This window comes from Microtus pennsylvanicus, chromosome 3 (assembly GCF_037038515.1).
Source record: "Microtus pennsylvanicus isolate mMicPen1 chromosome 3, mMicPen1.hap1, whole genome shotgun sequence".
Classification (NCBI taxonomy): Eukaryota; Metazoa; Chordata; class Mammalia; order Rodentia; family Cricetidae; genus Microtus; species Microtus pennsylvanicus.
In genome coordinates, this window is record NC_134581.1 from 35,353,969 (window position 1) to 35,371,337 (window position 17,369).

Below are 17,369 nucleotides of genomic sequence, written 5' to 3' on the forward strand. Positions count from 1 at the left end.
TGCATATCAGATATCCTGCATATCAGATGTCTATTATGATCTATAACAGTAGAAAAATGACTGTTATGAAGTAGCAACAAAATAATTTTGTGGCTGGGAATCACTACTATATAAGGAACTATTTTAAAGGATCACAGCATTAGGAAGGTTGAGAACCAGTGATATACACAGACTCATGATAAGGCAGCACAGGAAGAAATGTTAACAACATTAATCATATAAAACAATTCTAATAAAATAAGACTAACATGAATGTGGACTCTCCCAAAATATCCTATTATATCAAAGGCATATTTCTTAAGATGATGTGACAGTATGATGAGAAGTGAGATGAATGATGCAGGTACTTGGTTGCAGTATTAACACTGCTACTCAATAAGAGCTGCTTGAACGAGCACACAGACAGACTCCATTTGCTAACTAAGAAAGGAGGGTGGATAGATACCAGATTGCCTATGCCAGAAAAAGGATGCTTTGCATGTTGAAGAGGACAGCGGATGATTCCATCAATGTACAAACAACAGCAGCAAAGAATTTAGAACTTGTAAATTATTACTAGTATTTTCCACATAAAACATTAGGTTGGCCATTGACTACTCACTGGCAACTGAAATTATGGAAATGGGAACACTTATAAAAAGGACTACTATAACAACAAGTTTCTACATTTTACAGTTAGTTTAAGGATTTAATATAGAGGGAACCTGGCAGAGTACCTAATGCCCAGCAAGCACACATTTTAGTGATCACTCATTAACCTTAATTATTTTATCACTAGTGTTTTTTAAAATTTTGCTCCTAAATGTATTTCTTCTTTTTCCCGTATCTTGTTAGCCCAACTTAACACCACCTCTCACCTGCACTACTGCAGGTCTCCCCACATCCATTTTTGTTTCTCAGATCCATACTCCACACTGCAGCCATAGTAAGTTTCTAAAACATGTATCTTATTTTGGCACTTGCCTTTTTCCCCTTCTTTGTCTTCCCATTGCTCCTAAGACAAAGAATAAAAGCCTTAGTATAGCGAACAAGGCTCTATTAACCTGGCTCCTGCCTTTCTTATAACTGCATCATCAAGTGCATAGAGTTCCTTTCTGCCTTAGGGTCTTTGCCACTGTTTTTTCCTGTCATGTGCTTTCTCTTTTCATACTTCTCCACCCCAACAATTTCTCTAGGGCTCCACTTCAAGAAGTAGTCCCTGACTCCTAGGTACGCCAAGTCACCCTCTTACCTGCCCCCATCCTACACTAATCATCTATATTAACTGTAATTAAATGTGTAATTGCTTGTTTTATATAGATTGTACAGTTAGTTCATAAAAGATACTCAATGAACAAAGTAATTTTTCTGTTTCAAAGACAGAAAACTTAAGTTCAAGCTGGGCATGGAGGCACATGCCTTTAATCCCAGCACTCAAGAGGCAGAGACAAGATGATCTCTATGAGTTCGAGGCTAATCTGGTCTACAAAGTGAGTTCCAAGACAGCCAAGGCTATTACCCAGAGAAACCCTGTCTCAAAATACCAAAACCAACCAAACAACAACAGAAAGAAAACTGAATTTCAGGGAGTTTAAAATAAATTTGCCTAATGCTGCAGTGGAAAAGCCAAGTTGTTAACACAGATCTTTGGAGAGGGAGATTTTCAACTGCGGTTATTTATTATTATTTTTAATGTGACCATAGTATTACTATGTACAGTACAACTCTTCATATTATGGTGTCAAAGTCTATAGTGGCTAGCAGATTGAACTCATTTGCTTATTTTTCTCCTTTGAAAGGTTATTTACTATTTAAATGATGTACTTTTTACAAAAGAAGACTTATTTGGGTAATAAAACTATCATTAACTTATTCCTATTTATTTTTATATTAATACAAAGGACAATACTAATGTAATATAATTTAATCTATAAATCTAATTAAACTTGCATACATGAATAATATTTATTGGTTTAGACTATATTATGTGGATATATAGTTTTTATGATGAATTTCTTTCTAAAAATAGAAAGGGTATTTAGGCCATTTGAGTAGATGCCCAATACAAAAATATTATAAAAAATATTAAGTGCCATGTGGTCAAACTAGGCTCACCGTTATTAAAAGCAGTAGCCCTTCATATACATTTCAAAAAAAACATGGTCTCAGCCTGAAAATATTATCAACTTTCATATATCTAAGATTATACAATTGTGCTTCAGGAAAAAGGATTGGAAAAACATATTATGGCTAAGGCGCATGAAAGAAGAAGGAAGGATGAACGGAAATATGGGTGGATATGGGAGTTATATTCAATGTTACATCATAATTTAGACTGTATTATTTAACTGTCCTGGATTTAACTGAACAAAGTCTCATTTACCATACCAATGATCATCAATAAAGGCTTTCAGATAAATATGAATTTCCACATATTGAACATGTTACTGAAAAAATGGTAAGGGTGTGTCTTCTCCAGCTCCCATAAGTCTCATTCAGCATATTATCAGTTAAATGCTTTTTAGTTTTATTTCTAAGAAAATCTTAGAGCACCGTGTAATGACAGTCCCATGAAAGGTCTTTCTACCATGGTAGAGACAGAATATATTATACATATATGAAGAGCAGGTTGGAAAGGACCAACCTGGAAAGCAGGCTGGTTCTAGTTTATGTAGAATAACCCCAAATATATTTAAAATGATCAAATTTCATTTCATTATGAAGGCTATATTAGTACATAGTGAGAAAAAAAGTTTCAGGTTTAGCGGCTGGTGGGAAAGGTTGTACATACTACCCACAAATTTTATTTTGTGGAGAAGTAAAACAGGTTATCCATGGAAAGGGGGAAATTATATAAGCATATGATTACAGACAACAAACCTGATTCTCTAGAAATTTTCAAATACTTATATTAACATAGTGCCAATGTGATTACACCTAATGTAATTCATTACATTACATATAATTCAATAACCTCCACTCATACTTTACTAGATTGAATTGTTTCATTTATTTATTATGTATATGTGTTTGTGTGGGTGTGTATGTCAGAAGTCAGAGCACAACCCTTAGGGAGTCAGTTCTTCCCTTGCACCATGTGTGTTCTGGGGACTGAACTCAGGTCATCAGATTTGACAGCAAATGGTTTTACTCACTGCGTCAGTCATCTCACTGGCCTGTACTAGATATATCAGTGTAAGTCTGAAAGGAATTAAATCACTAATTTTTCAATTAGGATTTCACTGGTATTAAAGTATGCTATTGGTGCAAAACATTAAAATTATATATTACATGGTTAGATATATGTGTGTATATGTACAAAGAGAGTTTAGTTTTACTCAATTTCAAAATATTGAACATATGGGTACTTAAAAATTTAAATAAAGATTATAGATTACAGGAAAATCATGCCAAAAATTTGGTGCAGTGAAAGAATCAATAAAATTTATACATAGGCCTGTTACCCAGACAATAGGTAATGCTTTTATGTTTACTAGATATTTCACACTGTAGCTCATATGACCAAGGCATTCAATTTTTAAAGCTAAAATAAAAAGATAACATAGCTATTATCAAAGAATCATGCTTATAAAAACTTCAATATGACTAAATTGTCTTATATAAATTTTACAAAACCAAGAATTCCTGCTAAAAGTTTGGTAATTGCATAAAGATTCTATGATATCAATTTTGTATACATTACATATTAAAATGATAATGTGTTTGTTATATTTGGCTAAGTAAAACAATGCCATCAGCTTCTTTTTAATGTGACAAACAGAAAATTTTAAATTCCTAAAATTAGATGTCATATGTATTTTACTTCTACTGTAAAGTACTGACATAGACAATCAACTATATAATGACCAAGTTAACAAGATTCTATTGCCAAAGCACTTTGATCACTGATATTTAAACAACTTATCTTAAAAAATGTTCTGCACTAAAAAACATAACTGATCTGATACTAAGAACCCCAGCTAAAATTACCTTTTTGTCTTCCCATTCTTTGACTGTGCTGCTCTGCCCACTTGGAAACTGTACCACACCCACAGTGCCAGCAGATAACAGTGGGGGCTGGACTTTGCTAAGAATCTTTGAGCAGAGTTTCAAAGAATCTGTGAGCTCAGACAAGCGTAATGTCTGGAGATGGCTTGTCAAGGCAGAAATCATCCTGAGCAGTAACTGGGGCAAGTGTTCTGTCTGTATTTCAATGTAAGTTTCCTGAAAATAAAAGAAAATTAGAAAGATTTAATGTAATATATAAAAGCTATTTTATTTTAATTCATACAAGTAAGGCTCTATATTTGCTTATGTTTTATGGGTATCATGCTCCTAACAGCTCATAGGCATTTTCATACTGATGACTCAGAAAATGTGCACTTAATGTCTGGAGTTGGCTTAGGGGCTAAAGTGCTTGCTGTGAAAGCATGAAGATGATCTGAGTTCGGATCCCTAGCACCCACATTAAAGCCAGGTCAGATGGTGCACATCTGCAATCCCAGTGCTAGGAACAGAGAGACAGGCAGGTTCCTGAGGGCCAGCAGTCAGCCAGTCTAGTCTAACTGGCAAGCTCCAGGGACCCAGTCTCAAAAAGTAAGGTGGAGAGTAATTCAGGAAGACAACCACTTTCAATTTCTGGCCTCCACAGGTACAGATATCGTTCATAGGACAAGAGCGTGGTCACAAACTCCCCCCACTCCCCAAGTTCTTAATCCAAGTACTTCAAGCATTATATAATTAGATACCCCAATTTTATGAGCTATATTAATAACATTCTAATGGAAGTGAATAAAATAAGTTAAAATAAAAACAGGCTGAATGCCATACCTGACACAGCACCCTCATACTTCTAGTAGGCTTCAAAATGAGAAAGCAAAAAGTTGAGGAGAGAAAACACAAGGGAAAACAATTCCAACGGTCTTCATATAATAGAAAACATTGTTAACAAATATAAACGCAGCATCAGAATTCCACCCAATAAACATAAGATTTTACAACATGCAATTGGGAAGTAGATTCCATGTATTCTATACACAAATGCCAAGGAGAAAAAAAGTTTAGAAGATGTTATGGAAAAAAGCTATGCCAAAGAAAAAAACATTTAGTTTTAAAGATAAGATTTTTTCTGAAGATGACATTTATATTAAACATGAAATATATAAACTATGCTCTTTAAATTCCGTGTTTTTCTCTTTACCAAGATAGTCTTACCAAAGAGACAATATCCAACAAAAAGTCCACCAGTAAGCAGAAATTGGTCAGCTGTAACTCAGATGAGTCACTACTGTCTCCAGGCCCAACCTGAAGTCTGGCATGCAGTGTTCTCCTAAAAGGAAAACAATCAACTTTATCAAACACACTATCACATGATAGAAGACACGTGACTATAACCCTGTCTTAACAAATAAGACTCAAGTCAGGATTGGGACACATTGAAATGTTCATTCCCGTTGTCCCAGAACACCACCACACTGTTTTCAAAAAAACATCTCAAAGTGAGGTCCCTGAAATGGCTACTCTGGATTCTACGTGTTCTGGATATAACACACTTGTTGAGATTTGCACTGCTGTCACCATGGATATATCTCCAAGTAAAAATAAATGTTTCTTTATTTGATTTCTAAACTGAGACACTTGGTTTACAAGTGTTTTTTCTGTGTTGCTGTTATGCTAACATATGTTCTTCATATCTGGAATGTAACTCTCCTTCAAGATCTGAGATCAAACATCTGTTTTATAGGAAGTCTCTTTTGATCCAAGATGAAACCCAAGAAACAACAATATTAATCCTATTTGACCAAACACTGCCCTATACTCTCAAGATATAATTATATCATATTTGACTAGCAAGAAACATAAACAAGTAGAGAAATAAATAAAATCAATGAAAGTATGAGGATAGCAGATTCTGATATGGGGTTTGAGAGAGTCAAGGCTACTGTAAAGTGAGCGACCCCTCTACAAGATTATTCCAGAAGAACAAAGGAGGTAGGATATGTAAAGAATAGCACAGTGAAGGCTCAGCAGCAAAAAGGTGGTGAATGTTTAAGAAATAATTCAGGTTGGCTCAAGAACCATGGTTGTGTGTTGTGAATATAGATTAGTACAGAAGGGTGGGTATATGTGTAGAAAACACAAGGTGGGCAAAAGATACTAATAATTCCTCTCCATCCTGACACCTTAACCTACGAGGCATTTTCAACTTTTAATCTATTCCCGGGGCAGACATGTGCGTATCTTACTTGTACCACTATAAAGTCCCTGAGGTCAGCGATTATTTAATATGCCTAGCAGATGCTTTTCAGTTGGGTTCTCAGTATCTGCCAACTGGACAAGCAAGTAAATCCCCAAATTCTTAAGAGATTCATAGACAAATATATTTCTAAATTCTCTAGACTCAAGATTGGACATGCCTACTTTGGAATACACGTTTCTCATGCTTTAAAAGTTAACTAGGGCGTGAAAGAGCTAAGTTTGGAGTCCGGATAGAGATTTCACTCTGCTTCACTAGCACTCTAGCGATTTCAGACTGTTTCAGGCTTTCTACCCTAACGGGCGGTGTGTTTATTATTGCTTATCAGTTACCAAATGGTTCTAAGTCTCTGAAAACACACAGTGGGCCTATTGATAAACGGAAATAGTTCTGTGAAAATGTGCTGATGCAGACTGCTATCTTCTCCACAGTCAAAAACAGGGGGGCTGCTGCAAGCCAGACACAGGAACACTCTATGCTGGGGAGTGGATCATCATTTCTAAGCTCCTTTCCAGTTCTAAGACTATATTAGCAATGATTTTTATATCCTGAATTGACAAAGTAAACTTAGATTATGGGTAAATAATTAACAGTTTTCGGTAGGAAAAAAAGTATAAAAGAACATTTTAAAAGCTAAATATTAGCTTTGAATGTTATTGAACTACAACAAATGAAGCCGTTAACTTACCGACAACATTCTTCAAACCAGCGTGCAATGTAATCCCACATATAATAAGGTTCAAAGGAATTAAAAAGAAGATTCGCAGTTTTAATCAGCTCGGCTGTTTTCTTGTTTTCCCTTAATTTACTAAAAAATAAAAGAAACCAAACAATTAAAAATATTGATATTTCTTTCAAAACTGAGTGCAGTATCACTGGGGTAGTACACATTATTACACACTGCTAGAATATTGTCTAGCAGGAGGAAGACTGCAATGGTGACGTAATCTATTCTCACTCTTGAAGCCAAGTGCCTTTTTCTACTTACTGAGTCATCTCATCAGCCCAAATATTCAATTAATTTTCCAAACTGATATGATTAAGAAACATTTAACTATCAAATGGTGATTACTCTTCTTGTTTAAAGTACCTGCCTGAATAGTGAGTGCAATTAATTATATTTCATACTATGAAAGTGATAATTTTATTCACTGTAATATAAACTTTAGAGTAAGATCATAACCATTACTAATAATCATATTATATTCATTTATATTACTAGAGTCCATTTCATAAGCATTAATAATTGAGGCCATTTTTATGTCATGCTTAATTTTTTAGCAATCTACCTGCTTAACTGAGCATGGTCCTTGCTGAAGGGTGGTTCCATCTGAAGATCCAATTCTGCTTTACATTGAGAATACAATGTTCTAAACACCTCAATTAGAACATCTTCTAGAATTACAGGTCCTAAAATTAATATACAATTAATTATATGCAGCAGTTATTTAGAGTTAGCAAATCATGATGACCTGAAGAATAGTCCAATTAAAGTATGCTTTGAAAAAAAGTACTTTATGAAGAGATTTCCTAGCCCCCAAAGGTAAACTTTTGAAACATGGTCAAATAGTAAGTAATGGGATAAATGTTTATTTTAAGTATGGAGTCACCTTAATAGGAGTGACCATAATCCACAGGCAGGTTCTTTAGTTTTTGAGTCTTAGTTTCCTAATCCCAAATGAGGAGAGGATAACTAGGTTTATGGGACAGTTTTTTTTTTCTTTTGGTTTTTCAAGACAGGATTTCTCTGAAGCTTTGAAGACTGGTTCTTTAGTTTTTGAGTCTTAGTTTCCTAATCCCAAATGAGGAGAGGATAACTAGCTTTATGGGACAGTTTTTTTTTCTTTTGGTTTTTCAAGACAGGATTTCTCTGAAGCTTTGAAGACTGGCCTGGAACTAGCTCTTGTAGACCAGGCTGGCCTTGAACTCACAGAGATTCCTCTGTCTCTGCCTCAAGAGTGCAGGGATTAAAGGCATGCACCACTACTGCCCAGCTTATGGGACAGTCTTAAAGATTTAGAGAAACATCTGCAAGGTACACCATGCAGCTCTTAGAACAATTATCCAGTAGATTTTGCCACATCAAAGTTGTTGCTAAATAATGCTCAAAATCAGAAAAATAAGTTTGACTGCTTCACAGTTACCACTATCTTCTTTAAAAAGTCCCCTGAGCTTCATCATCATCACAGAAAACCTCAAAAGTGACCCTGTTGAAGTTCCTGACACAAAAAAAATTCACTTTTAAGAGCTGGGGAACTATAGCATGTGCCAAAACACCTGAATATACTTAGAAAATTTACATACTTTATAAGAGATAATTGCCTTTTCTTAGTTTATGTTAAGTACTATAGTTCATTTTCTAGTAGATCTAATAAATAATAAGTACACAATGCTGGAAAACACAGAAAGCAACAGCAACAAGAAGACTATGAAGGAAATATGTAACTCACATTTCTGTTCCAGTCCTCAAATTCTAAGTTAGTTATGCCAGTTCAACAATGTTTCCATTTTAGTGAATGATTAAAAGGAGATGAGATGATATCTTTTAAGAAACTGACTCTGCGGCCTACAGTGTCAGGCATAGGTCTGATGCTGACATAAATGCCAGCTATACATCTTTAACTTCAGTTAACAAACTGTTGAGAATCTGAGAATCTGTATTTAAAAGAACACTGCAATTTTCCCAGTGTCTTCATTCTACTATTATCATGAAACAAAACAAAAGCACATGTCCGCTTATGTTTTGGGCATATATTACCTAGCTCAGGTTTGTCCAATAAGCTGATTAAAATCCGAAAAGGTTTTAGATCTTGCATGAGAGTGCTTTCTTCTCCAAATCCATTCACTTGTAAGATTCCTATCATGGCCTTTAAAAAAAAAGCATACTAATGATTTAGGAAATAGTAATATATATACATATATATTTTTAAAGAACTATTTTTAACTATATCCATGAAATGTAGATTCACATCCCTGCACTATTCTGACTGATGTCTTCTTTCTTTGCCAGGAACAAAGATGGCAGACTCACTTACCGAGAGAAAGCAATATATTTAAATCATAAGTATTAATTTGTTGTTTATTTTTGAGAAAAGGCCTTGCTACAAAGACTAGGTTGACAACAAACCATCCTCCTGCTTCAGTTCTCTGAGTGTGGAGCTACAAGTGCATCAATCTAGGTCATGAATTTTCATTGGGGAAAAAACAAAGGAGAATCAAGAGAAGTGTACTGAGCAATCAAGTGTTGGCCATCTAGATGAAGATATTAGTTTAGGACATGAACTATGCCATCTTATCACCAAGGTGTATAGTATGTAATTATCTTCTTAGCTATTTAAAATTCAGTGTATAATTTCCTGCATTTAAAAATGCTTCAAGCTGGGCTTATGATACACACCTATAATTCTAGCACTTTAAAAGCAGAACTGGGCAGGTCCTGAGTTCAAGACCACCTAAACTACACAAGATCCTATCTCAAAATCAAATAAGTAAATGAAGAAAAATGCTTAAGCAATCATTTGTTTTCTTGATATATTTTCTTAGAGCATGTTGATGCACCTTAAATAAATATAATAGGAAATAAATGGATAATTTTAATGTTTCTATGTGTGTTGCAGTCTTACCATATCTAACCTGCAAAAGCCCAATCCAACCAAAGTTTCACAGGAAACACGGTATGGGCACCTTTTGAAATGCTCCAACCTTCACAAGAGCAGACAGGTGAAAAGCTGTCCTCCTGTGGAGTCCAGCTGTGACCACCTTTGTGCTGTAGTTGTATGTCTATTACAGTTATTTTTTGGAAGTTTTTGAGTCTTGTCCTGACTTCTTCAATTATGAATTCAATTAAAACAGGACTTTGCCAGGCTTTTTCAACAGGAAGTAAGCAAAGAATAATGAAAACAGTCATTACCTGGACTAATAATTCCTTTGAAAAGGTTGTAAAATAGTAAGTGGCATGTTCTTCAGGATTACTGTGTCTTGTGCTTCTGGGTCCTATGATAGCACCGTTGTTATCAAAACCTCCATGGGAATAAATCACAAAATTAAAATGGAAGCCTTAAAACTGTTGTTCACTAAATGCTAAAATATCTCAAAAACAGCACTAAACACTTACCCAATTAGTAGCCCATTCAGTGTCAGCAAGAGAGACCATTTTAGATAGTTTAATAAAGGGAAACCAATTCAATAGATGAGTCTAATAGTATTCTTCCAAAGTTATCTTCTTATTTTACCCCAAATCTTACAGTAAAATAACTGAGGATTTACAATATCTAAGGAAAGTCATCAAATGTCCTTTCACTCTAGTAAGAGGTTGTGAGGACAGACAAAACATTCATAAAAAGGTAGAAGATTACACGTACATAATAAATGCTCTATGGCTTATGTACACACACTGTCTCACAATGATGTCATCTGTAAGACAGTGGTAATTACTACTTATGATTCCTTGATGACTTGAAAGTTTTGGAAATTTTGTTCTTATTTTGTCTATTCACTTAATCTTTTTAATATACTAACATTAAGTATAATGTGTAACAGGAACGACATCTTGCTAAAGTGAACATGATTTTATGGATTCAAATAGCCCCTTAAGAGGGTTTTGAAATTTGATCAAAAATGTCATCATTAATAGTCCCCCCACCTAAGATTGACTGATTGATTTTTAGTGCATGTGTGTGTGCTATACGAGTGCATGTGCCCTTGGAGGCCAGGAGAGGGCACTGGAACCCCTGAAGCTGGAATTACAGGTGGTTCTGAGCCACCTGATACAGGTGCTGGCAACCAAACCCTGGTCCACGAGAAGAGCAGCAGACGTTCTTAACCACAGAGCTATCTTTCTGGCACAGTATTTTATTTTTATTGTTCATTTGCACATAAATATTTAGTTTCTTCATACAATTTCAGAACAGTTATGCATGACAAGTCTCCTTTTTTTTTTGTCAATTATAAGCATATTCATTAGATACCTACCAAGAAGCCATGCATAAAGTCTTCGGTTCAGGGACATATCCCTCCTTAGTACTACATGAAGGGCTGCTGACAAAATCCTGATCATATCGGGTCGAGTGGCCTGAAAAAGGAACGTAGTTATACTTAATGGAGATATACTACTGTTTTTACTCTTTTAAAAAAAGGAATACCTTGAAGTTTTCTTAGAACATTAGAGTGTAAGAGAGGTCTTTTTACATAACATTGCTTCATCTAATCTTTCAAATACAGGAGCTATTACTTCTAGTTCACACGTGAGGAGACAGGAAGAAAGGTAATATGACTCAGTTTTCTTTCTGGGTAGTCTCACAGAGCTTACAAGTCTGTTTTCAGACTCCCTAAGCAGCAAAGGATGGCCCTCAACTTCCACTCTGACCTTCTGTTCTTTCTGCTTGCCTCTACCTCCCTAGTAAGTGTGTGCCACTGTGCCCAGCTGCCCAATTCCAACTTCAGTTTTACAGCTGGAACCATAACTCACTCACTCTAACATTACGTTTAAAGTTCTCTTTTCCTCTCCATCAACAGTACAATCTGACACAAACGAGGACTGTAGAGGAAAAACAGTTCAACACTAGCAGTGAACTTTAAAATCTTCAGGAAGACTTTAGCAGCAATCAGTCCTCTTCTCTTTCTTTTTTCTTTTTAAAATTCTATTTGTAATACCTCAAAGATGGAAAAAAATCCACAAATAAAATCCAAATAGAGTCCTTTTGTTCTAATAGCTTTAACTTTTTCCTTCAGATTTTTCCCCTCTAGCTTTAATTTGATGTTTAAAATATTAAAAGAAAAGATGGAAGATTGCTAATAAATTTGTTAACATTAAGGGTATTACTGGGGGCTCAAGGGGTTAAAGTTCTTGTTATGCAAACCTGATGACCTGAGAGGTGGAAGGACAGAGCTGACTCCTAAAAGTTGTCTGTGCATGTGCAACTGAAGCAAACACAAAATATGAATTTCAAAAGAACATCACTGGGTAATCACTTAAATGTGTAATCTTGGAATCTTAAAATCTGATCTTGGAAACTGACCAATTTAAAACTACTCTGTAAAAAAGTCCCCGGCAGCTCTCTCTCATTCGCCAGTAGCTCTGTAACTAGACATGGGACTCTGTGCCCAAGTCCCCATCTCTGTGCTGCAGTTGTTGGCAGTTCACTCTCTGGGAGAGGGCAGTCAGTGTTCTTTCAGGGTATGGCTTAGAAGGTCAATCCTGCTTCAGTGCAAGGCTACACTCAGGAGAATATGGGCAGCACAGAATGAATTGAATGAGTTGGCTGGGGGTGCGGGGAACGACACAGAAATTGATGGGTTGGGAAGGGGACTAGATTTAGGAGGAGTTGGAGGCAGGAATATTATCATATACATTGTATGAAATTCTCAAAGAACTAATAAAAAATTAAAACAGCAACAAAAAGTATATGGACCTCTTAAGGTCCAAAAGCATAGTGAAAATAAAATGTTTGGGTAATACTACAGAGCTAACCTTTCCTTAATCACAACAAACCCTCTCTATACAATCTTCCTGTTATGGAAAGGGAATCATCCCCAGAATTAGTAACAGCTGAGATGATACAGAATACAGGTCATCCACAGGTGACAAATTATGCCCATTCTTTATAGATACTGTCAGTAAGCCAGAAGACTTGTCAAGTGTGATCCCTAGGTGCCATTCCAGGTGGCTTACAGGGTGAAAACCAGCTACGTAACATACATAAAGAAAACATGATATAATATCTAAATGTATTTACTTTTTCTTTTGCTGTGTTGTCATTTCTCCCAATAGGTAAGAAGCAAGCTAAACAATCTGGCAGATCCGTATGAAAAGCAGGTGAGTAGAAGCATCTACCATACTTATAATCTTTGTATTTTCACTGCCACATTCTTGGAGAAAAATAAAAACAGCAGCAAAAAAGGAAAACAAGTTGATGGTATAGCTCAGTGGTAGATGTGTTTGCAATAGACCCTGAATTCAATTCCAGTACATAGAAGGAAAGGAAAGAAGGAAGGAAACTAGCCAGTTCACAGGTCTTTTAAAAGAATGCTTTTGAAACTTGAGCTTGTCACTCAAGATACACTTTTCAGTTTATGACTTTTACTATTTTGTATACTGAAATTGTATAATGTAGAAGGGTTGTCTTACTGTTAAGAACTGAAAAGCTCCCCCCACCCAAAAAAAAAAAACCAGAATACCATTTTTGCCAAACTATGGTCTTTCTTTATAATATGTTGGGCTATATCCAATATAAAATATGGGATATTTTAGATTTTGGCATTTAGTAGTCCCTTCTTAAACAACATGATATTGTCACTTAAATGAAAACAATATTGGTATAAATAATAATATTGGAAATTCCAAAAGAAAGCTAATTAAATTGTAGAAGACTTTGTGTTAAAATTACACTGCTTCAAGACACTGAGTTAAAAATTTTTCAGTACTTAGTTTTTTAAGCTTCATATATATGAACATATGTATTTACGTCATTTCTACCTTTCTCTCCTTCCTCCAAGTCCGACCTCCTCCTTCTCCAGCTAATAGCTTCTCTATCTTTTCTTTTAAAAAAAGATTTATTTATTACATGTACAGTGTTCTGCCTGCATGTATGCCTGCAGGCCAGAGGAGGGTACCAGATCTCATTACAGATAGCTATAAGCTACCATGTGGTTGCTAGTAGTTGCACTCAGGACCTCTGGAAGAGCAGCCAATAATCTCCAGCCCACATTGCATCTTTATCTTTAGCTGTTATAAATGAATAAATACATCAATAACAACCATTTTGTGTTATGTGTATGTGTATGTATGTTTTTAGGGTGACCACTCAGTACTGGAAAACCAACTGGGAAAAACTGATTCTACTTCTCTCAGCAGCCATTTTGCCTGTGGCTCTTCATCTAGTGGCAGAGACTTGTGAAATTCCCACCATCTACGTAGGCATGTCAATTACTGTTCAGGTCTTGTTTAGGCAAGCATGTTGTTGAAATTTCATGGGTACAGCTTCCCTGTCATATTTAGAAGACACAATCTTGAAGCGGATGTCCTGATCCTCAAGCTCTTACAATCTTTCCACCAACTCTTTCACAACCTTCTATGAGCTTTAGGTGTAGGGGTTGTGTTATAGCTGTATCAGTTAGGGCCAGGCACCCATGATCAGCTGTTCTTTGCATTTTGACCAGCTGTGAGAGGTGCAAGCTACACCTCAGGCTAGGATGTTAAACAGGCTGTGCACTTGCTGAGGGTTGAAGATGTTGCAGGCATATTAGGTGCCAGTGACTCACCAGGCTTGACTCATGTCCAGATCTGGGTTCTGGGTTACGACAGACTGGATGTGGCATAGAATAAGCACCCGGGGGAAGGCCTGAAGGTTGGACGCGGCATGAGTGGGCTCAAGTCAGGTGACCCAAACTAGGCTGGTATACAGGAGGCACAATGTGGATTAAACCGTGGGTTTGGGAACAGTTTGGGGATGACTGATCAGTCATCCTTTGGGCTCAACAAAAGATGGGTAACTAGGACTATGCCTGAAGGGTTCAGTTATGAATTTTTTTGTTTTTACTGACCAAGCGTTATAGTTAAGGGCTGGTGAGATGGCTCAATAGGTAAAAATGGCTACTGCCAACCCTGATAGCATGAGCTCAATCCTCAGAATCAACAATAAATGCTAAGAGAATTGAATCCTGCAAATTGTCCTCTGACTTCCTCATCAGTGCTGTGGTCACACACACACACACATAATAAATGAATGTAAATACTGCTTTTAAAGACACTGTCTTAAACCAGAAACACCTGCCTCCAAGCTCATGTTCTACTTTGGGGTCTTCAGGAGGTGCAGATGAGCTGGTGGAGGTGGTGAGTGGGAGCTGCACTTTGAATGCACAGTTGCTACAGTAAGTTTCTATTGCCATGTATTGAGCTCCATTGGCTGCCATCCCTTCCCTATTAAAATGACTGAAATCTGTGGAAGAGTAAGCTAAAATAAACCTTTCTTCCCTTAAGGTGTCTCACACAGGTGGCAGTGATGAAAAAAGGTTATACATATAAGTGGTAATAGCAACAAATGTTATTGTTTAGTTTAATGTAGTGGTGGTCTATGTATAGAAAATCTGCCCAGTTGAGTACACCATCATTTTTTAAATAACCAAACTTGATGATGCAAAATCATACATGAGTAAAAGTTGCAGCCTGTTTAACAGAAGAGAATTCTAAAAGTTGATTTATATTTACATATTGCAATTAACTATAAAACAGCAGATGTAACTTTGGTATAGTATCAAAAAGTGTGTACTTATTAACAGAACATATTAATGATTCCTTGATTTTCAAACAGTAGATCAATGTGAGAATTGTTTTTTATTTTGTTTTATTTTCCTTATACATCAACCAAAAAGCAGCTATGAGCTTTCAGGCCAGTTATTAAAGAGATTGACAAAAATATGAAACTCTACTTCTCACTAATTTCTTTCTTACCTTCCTTTTTTTTTCTATAACATACTTCTTTCTATAAATGTCATTCATGCTGGTAAGATAACTCAGTATTTTCAGATAAATCAGTAGACTTTTAAAAATTATATGATAAATATGGATAGTACTAACTTATATCAAGAAACTGTTGAGATCCTCAATACTTATTAAGCATGCAATAGCATCTTGCAACCAAAAGTTTGAGAACTCCTATGCTATCTCCTCACTAGCAGACATGTAGATTATAGGCACTGTCCCAAAATCTTGGAAGCACCAATGTCTCCCCATCGTATCTGAGGAGAAAACTCAAATAGAAAAGAACAGAAGACATGGTAAAAGCTATAAAACTTCAATTTCTGGAGGAATTTTCAGAAATCTGTATCATGGTAACCATAGTTAAAACGTGCTGTACTCAAAGTGTTCTCACTGCAGAAAATAAGCATGTGAAGTAATACATGAGTTAGCTCAATTCAGCCATTCTACAATGTTTTTCTCTCCTCCTCTCTATGCATATATTTGAAAACATCATGTAAAAACATAAAACATGTTACAGATTGAACTCAGGGCCTGAAGCTTTTACCTCTGAGCTAAGATAAGAATTTACTTTTTTTTCATTTTAGACACAAAGTCTATTGAATTTGCAATCTTGCCTTATCTTTCTCAATGCTGGAGCTACAGACATGTGCCACCATTACCAAATGTATGGCTAAGAAGCCATTTGTAAATATTGCGGACATCACTCCATATTTTGCGATATGTAAAAGATCACTATAATATATAAAAGCTCACTAGCATTTAATAGTAGACACTCAGGTCAGCTTTACCTGAAGTATGTTAAAGAAGTCTACCAGTTCATCCATAGCATAACAACAATCATATTTTTGAGGTAGTTAATGAAGGCTCTGTTAAGTTACAATTAAAATCAATACTTGCTAAGAATTTATTACACACAAGACATGAAAAAAGGTCAAGTGGGGAACAAAGATGGCTATACCAGCCTCGGAGCCTTATATAATGTAGCACAGCAAGGGAGGATCAGAACTGCAAGAGTAGCAGAGAGGTGAACACCAAAAGACTGCGTTAACATACCACTGCTTTCCTGAAACACAGCACAGGAGGTCTGGTAGAATTCTGGCTGGCAGGGACAGAGAGAAGGGAGAGTAGGAAAGTATGGGGAAGGTTTAGTTTTCATCGCTGAGCTAATGAAATTACAAATTAAGCTCTTATCAGTTGAAGCCTAAGACTTAATTTCTGGATGCTGTGGAGGAGCATCTCGATGGAGGGATTATTAATATAGAATGTTTCAACAGGAAGAAAGGTCAAGATCAAAGGTCATTGATACTCTTTCTATGTGTATATATTTAGGTTGTTATCCACATTGCTTTGACTCATTGCTTTCTTTTATAAGACTTTAAAAATGTTCCCACGCTATGGTCCAGTCACCACTATGCTACAGCTTTGGCAAGCTTAGTTTACACTGAATTTTCCCAATAGGGGAAATGTGAAAATCCAAAGTGCAGAAAAAAGGCCCATGGTTAAGAGTGAGAGTCTCAAAATAGAAACTAGAAGTGGTTTATATGTCACTAGTGATAATGTACTCGATGAACAATAAAACTCTTCAATTATTATTTATTCAAATTAAATATTCAAATTAAATGAAGTAGTTAAAACTGAAAGTAGAGTAGCAAAGAA

At 35.9% G+C, this 17,369-nt stretch overlaps 1 protein-coding gene across 12 annotated transcripts in view; it reads right to left on the reverse strand.

The window, feature by feature from the left end:
- Dop1a (DOP1 leucine zipper like protein A) overlaps nt 1-17,369 on the reverse strand; it is an 85,463-nt gene that overhangs the window by 34,075 nt on the left and 34,019 nt on the right. For 5 of the 12 annotated variants that reach the window (XR_012909984.1, XM_075965078.1, XM_075965082.1 and 2 more), the window contains 8 exons: nt 11,207-11,306; nt 10,146-10,255; nt 8,994-9,102; nt 7,525-7,645; nt 6,924-7,043; nt 5,194-5,308; nt 4,810-4,839; nt 3,970-4,203 (listed from right to left, as the gene is read on the reverse strand). Coding sequence is in view for 11 of the 12 variants with exons in the window: in XM_075965078.1 (XP_075821193.1) it covers nt 3,970-4,203; nt 4,810-4,839; nt 5,194-5,308; nt 6,924-7,043; nt 7,525-7,645; nt 8,994-9,102; nt 10,146-10,255; nt 11,207-11,306 (939 nt within the window). In the remaining variant the exon portion in view is untranslated. The remainder of the gene's footprint in view (nt 1-3,969; nt 4,204-4,809; nt 4,840-5,193; nt 5,309-6,923; nt 7,044-7,524; nt 7,646-8,993; nt 9,103-10,145; nt 10,256-11,206; nt 11,307-17,369) is intronic. The other 7 variants (XM_075965084.1, XM_075965080.1, XM_075965085.1 and 4 more) reach the window with 2 other exon arrangements.